Source organism: Sphaerodactylus townsendi, linkage group LG09 (assembly GCF_021028975.2).
Source record: "Sphaerodactylus townsendi isolate TG3544 linkage group LG09, MPM_Stown_v2.3, whole genome shotgun sequence".
Taxonomy (NCBI): Eukaryota; Metazoa; Chordata; class Lepidosauria; order Squamata; family Sphaerodactylidae; genus Sphaerodactylus; species Sphaerodactylus townsendi.
Window position 1 is genome coordinate 51041296 of NC_059433.1, and position 6000 is coordinate 51047295.

Below are 6000 nucleotides of genomic sequence, written 5' to 3' on the forward strand. Positions count from 1 at the left end.
TTTACCTACGCAGCTATAAGATTTTTTTGCTACCAGAAACACTTTTTGATGGGCAAGTGGGAGAGAGAAGGACAGCATTGTCTCTAGATGCCATCTCATCTACCTTAACTATATGCATCATGACAACCAAAGCAAATTTATTTTTATCAAATTATAAGAATGTCTCAAGAGTCCAATGAGATTTACTACCTAATAAGTATGTTTGGGAGTGAAGTCTAGTTCACACTCTCCAAACACACTTACTATGAACTCAATGATTGCTTGCTTGGAAGAAATTAATCAACGAGAGTTACTTCCCAGAAACTGTGCACAGGACTGCCAGACTGCCATTGTAGGATTGTAAAGTACCATTCTTCCTTTTTCAAAACAAAATTACAAAAATAAAGATGTCCCTTCTATGCTTTCATAATTATGTAAGAAACAGGATGGTTGGATGGATTATGTTAAGGTAGATTAAGGCTCCTCCAAAACAAGTGAAACAGTTTGACTATTTTGACATTTTCACAGAAGACAAATGAAGCTTGTATCTCCTAGATGACAGTATTCCATAGTAGAATTAATAATCATCTACTGACTTTAAACTACTGCAGACATGTGGTACCTGTTGAAAGGATGCTTCCATGTTCACTTCTAGATCTTGAATGTGATTAATCGCTTTGTTAACACATGCAGATGGAGTAATTACAGTAGTACAACTACGTTGCTTGGAGGGAGTGTCCAATGACATCTTTTCATTTGCACCTAAAATAATTCCAGTTGGTGATGGGGGGAAGTAAGCATTTTAGAAGTTGCAATCATTGTGTATATACAGGAACACTTTAGTTCCATGCTGTGATTCAGCTGTGCATATGCAGTTCCTATCAGATGATAACTGTGTTGATCAGCCATTTCTCCCAAATACCTGATTGGCACTATTGCTGTTACTAACTATTTGACAGAGCCACAGTTATTGAATAGATCTTTACAAATGCAGTCACAGTTGCTAGATTAGGATGGGGTGTAGTATGAATTTGTTTTAAAGAAGGTATGAATCCCAATATACAGGTGAGCTGATTAGAAATAAATACATTACCTTGAGTAAAAGGTATTTAAGGACAGCATCATCACAATAAAGGAATATACTGTTTTATGAAGGAAACAGAGTTATAGCTTTAGTATCTGAAAAAATTGAAATTTTTACTCTGTGAATTGTTTATTGATGCATTCTACTGTTATTATTTTGTAATCCAGCTTTATTGTACTGTTTGTTGCATATATGAGGCCTACCTTTATTGTTTTCTTATTCTGTAATCCACCTCAAGTTTCAACAAGGCAGACTGTAAATGAAATAAATAAATAACGTACCAGATCAATGCAATTGCAACATAAAAAAGCAAAGTCTATTTTTTCTTACAAAATTTAAATGATACACAGTTTCAGTAGAAAAAAATAGCTTCTGGTGGCGACCTGTGATTGCTGGAAGATGACAAATATAACTATATTCCAGTCACTGCTGTCACAGTTCTGCACAGCCTTGTTTATTTTTTAAAAAAATTCTTATTCAAAACTTATGTTTACAACATTGTTATTATAGTATACATGTAGGAAATAATTATTATTATTATTATGGCCATGGTAAAAGATATGTACATGTGAGACAAGCAGAAGCGTATTGGGGGGAAATGGTGCCCAGAGACAACACTTTTGGGGGGCAGGGGCTTGGGGGCATGACTTGGGGGCACCAAGCCCTGCCCCCTGGCTTCCTTGCAGGCCAGTTCCTGAAGATGCCAGGAGCCGATCTGCACAGAGACTGGGGGGTGGGGCTTCAGGGAGGTATGAGGTGGGGCTTCAGGGGGTATGAGGTGGGGTTCAGGGAGAGGGTTCGGGGCCACCCGCCACCAAGTTATGCCCCTGGCCTCCATGCAGGGCCTGGGGATGCTAGGAGCCAGCCTGCAGGGAGGCCAGGAGGTGTGGTAGGGTGGGGTGGGTGGCCCAGGCAGCTGAGCCCCGCCCCCTGCCTCCCTTCAGGCCAGCTCCTGGGTGACTCCATGTCCCTATAGGCTGTATGCCTCTGGAGACAAGTATACAAACAGTCAGAGTTTAACTTTCATTTTTCTCTGCCACCTTTCCAAGCACTAAACACCTTGCCTGAAAGGGGAGGGGTGACCTATTAAGTCCAATAAATAATAATAAAAGTGGGCGCAGCTGCAGAACATGGTAGTAAATTTCCAGCAGTATACTGCTGTCTCTCACGTTCTTGGCTAGTATGTTTGATCCTGAAGACAGACAGATAGGACTCAAAATGGTTCTGAGGATAATTTTATTGGACTGTTTTGGGAAGAGTAAAATCAAACTGCAAAAAACCTTATTGCTATGATCACTTCAAGGAACTTTGCATGGCTTTTCTCTTAAGTTAGACATTAGGGGAAAGCAGTTTTGCAATCAACAAGACATACTTCTAAATAAATATGTTTAGGAATGAAGTGAAGATAACCAAGTTATATTGCTTCAACCACACAATGCATTGTGTGTGTGGTGTATTACATTAATACAACAGAAAATAGGTGAGAAGGAAATACTGAATATTATTACAGGTCTCAGTTTCATCAGGTAAACTATACGTAAATGCTTCTACATTCTATTTCACACTTCATTAAATAAAATTAAACAGTTAGCAGTACAACATTGTAAATAGCTTGGCACTTCGAACTACTGTAGCAAGAATAACTTGTCAATATAGCTTTTAAAGACATTACACATAAAACTAACATTTCAAATAGGAAAGTGAGAATTTGGCACAAACAAAATTCTTCATTTACTGCAAGACATAATGTTACATAATTGCTTGTAAAAAAAATGAAGTTACAGTGTGAAAAGTAAGAGATCACTTGTCCAAATAATACAAAAGACAAGTGGCACCTTCCATAATACATTCCACTATTCATCAAGTTTTTAAGGGATAGAAGAATTATACTTCTAATCAATTAATTTAATCCGTGATTTTAAAAAAAAGAACAGGAAAACTTAACCTTTGTGAGCAGGTCAGTTTACTGGTCACAACGCCAAGCAATAATAAGCTCAGTAGCCAGGTCTCCAGATTGGCCCCAATGTATTTTGCAAATGTTTGCCCTTGTAAAAACTATCCTACATATTACACAGCCACTAGGTCAGAGAACAGATTTTACCTTTCAACTTGAAGTACAATATATAGAGGAAAATGTTCAGATGTTTCCAGAAAAATATGAATATGCATAGTGAGATAACATGTGTGCATACCATTCTCAAGGCCTAAACAGAATGAATCCCTGCATATAGAATAAATCTGTCAGTGTCAAACAAAACTATATTAAACTGAGCTCCACCTTGCATTAAAATGTCTTCATCTTTGTTTTGCTTTGGCCTTGAATAATTTACAGGAGCTGAGGCTGTGCTTACATGTTTCGGGAATTCTCTTTTCAGTATTTTTAATTGAGCTGCACAAACTGAAACACAAATAAGATAACAGAATGCTTAATATGTGTATTATTTAAATATTTTAACATATTTGTACACAGCATTTGATCATTAATTTTCTATTACATTTTTATCAACACTTTTTACTGTTTCAAGTGACCATAACGGATGTGGGATTTGTATAAACATATGGAGCAATTACATTAAAACTAAGTTTCAATTTGCAGTTACTAAGGCAACCAGCACATCCAGCATAAGAATGGATAAGGAAAGTCACTTTCTGCTTTGTATGGTTTTTGTTAAAAAAAAAATGTCTATAGTAGTCTGTTTCACAAAAAATGAGAGGATTTAGAAAGCATCATAAAGAGTTGCCCTGTCCACTGGTGGTAAAAAGAATACTTACCATTTCCAACATAACATTTTGAAACAATTGTATAGCTTTTAAAATTATTTGTATGGATTTATATATTGTATTGTATTATTTAATTTGTGCACCACCCTCCCCCGAAGGGCTCAGGGCGGTGAACAACAACAGTATAATACCAAACATCAGTAATCATAACATCAAACAATCCCCCCCCCCATCAATAAACATAGCATCAATCAACATAGGAACTCCTCTTGTAACTGCCAAACCCCTCCCCCTGCAGGTGTTTCCAAGGGGGTGGGTGGAGAAGGACTCTCACTCCTTCCCATGGACACCAGCTAACTCCCTAATCATAGATCCCACAACTACAAAAACTAAAATACAATGAACAAATTTAGAGTCTGCTCCACCTACAGCATAACCCTCCCCAAACAGTCCCCAAAGGGGCGGTGGCCTTTTGCTGGAGGCCTTTGGCTGCTGCCCAAGCCTTAGGCTGCTGGTGGAACTCTTGTTCTAACTGCCAGCCCCCCCCCCCCCACCACACACACACAGGTGTTTCCAATGAGGTGGGTAGGGAAGGACTCTCACTCCTTCCCATGGGCAGCAGGCGGCAGCTCACCAGGTCGACTTCTGCTTGGCTGGTTGGCAGGTAGGCAATCCAACAGGGAGGCTCTGTCTCAGGCAGGGCTGAGCAAGCATTTTGGAATGTAAAATTTCATATTAATTTATTCAATAATTTATAATAGGTAGCTGGAATGTGAATAGCTGGAATGTATGGATATTATGAAAATCTGTTTTTAACTTGGATACTGCAGTAAGGACAAAGTGGGGTCCTGCAGCTAATGCCCAAATTATAGGTAGAAAACAAACTATTTACAGCTAGGTGCACAAAGGGTGAAGGTGAAACTGACCACTCCCTCCTATCTCTGTAGTGTGTCTCAAGAAACATCTTCTCTTGAGAGGTGAACTTGACAAGGGGTTCAAAATTTCCAGTTACCCTCACCTTTTACACTGAAGGGGCTTCTCCGAACTGAGGCTTGACTGTTTTATCATTGATTTGTCTGTGGCTTTCACTGCCAAAATCAGCGGGTTGTGGTGGGGGTTTTGGGCTGCGTGGCCATGGTCTGGTAGTTTCAGCTCCTAATATTTCACCTGCATCTATGGCTGGCATGTTCAGAGACATGTCACAGTAAGAGGTGTTTCTCTCCATGGCACAAATGTGGAGTTTTTTTTCACGTAGTCAGGTATTTGTTTTGTCCACTTCATCTCAGAAGTACCCCTCCGACTACCTAAACTCACTCCAGTTTCTGAGTCACATTCATTTAACCCACCAGGACATACATATACAAAAGCAATTACAAATGAACTCCACAAAAACACATGCCAAAGTGCTTCATCTACCTCCAACCTCAGAGCTGGACAGAACAAATATTCAACTGCACGAAATGCTCCACACTGTGACATGGAGATAAACATATCTTACTGTGACATGCCTCTGAAGATGCTAATCTTAGATGTGACTGAAATGCTAGGGGTTAAAACTACCAGATCACAGCCATACAGCCCTGCCCCCCAAAACACAACAACACAAAAAACACAACACAACTGTTTGCAGCCTCTATACAAAAAAATAGATAACATTCGATATCATCTAAAAATGGAACCATGTGTTTGTTGTTTCAAGAATAACCCCGCACCTGCTGGCCCAAATGCTCTGAAAATTTCACAGACACTTACTCATTCCCCCGACTGTGTTCTTACGTACCTACCACTGTCAGACAACACACCTGAGCCAGGTAAAACATCTTTTTCCTGGAGCACCAGGCCATGAAGCTGCCTGTGTGTAACTGTCACCCTTAGAATGTTCTTGCCCTTAGAATGTACGCTTAGATGGCCAGATATGAGCAGTGAAAACAGTACATAGGCAATAACTCGAGTGGATGTGAAATACATACACACGTTGTGGTGAAAGACGTCAGGTGGGGTTCCTCCCCCTCACACCCAGGTACCTTTCACTCTCTGTACCTCACCCACTACTACCACACAACATACCTACTCTCAAACACATTCAGTGGAAGGAGAGGGAATGGACGGAGGGGGAGGCATGCAAGGGAAGAGAAGTGGGGGAGGGAACAGAGAGTGAGGGGTGGCATGCAAGGGAGGGGAGGGGGCGGGCCCAGAATCTGGATATGACCCACCCA

The 6000-nt window shown here is 40.2% G+C and overlaps 1 protein-coding gene across 1 annotated transcript in view; it reads right to left on the bottom strand.

The window, feature by feature from the left end:
- Nucleotides 1-1306, bottom strand: part of CCDC178 (coiled-coil domain containing 178) — a 173908-nt gene extending 172602 nt beyond the window's left edge. The window contains exons 1-2 of the mRNA XM_048507311.1: nucleotides 1267-1306; nucleotides 602-741 (exon numbers count right to left, since the gene is read on the bottom strand). Coding sequence (XP_048363268.1) covers nucleotides 602-727 — 126 coding nt within the window. The 5' untranslated portion in view covers nucleotides 728-741; nucleotides 1267-1306. The remainder of the gene's footprint in view (nucleotides 1-601; nucleotides 742-1266) is intronic.
- Nucleotides 1307-6000: the final 4694 nt, after the last annotated feature.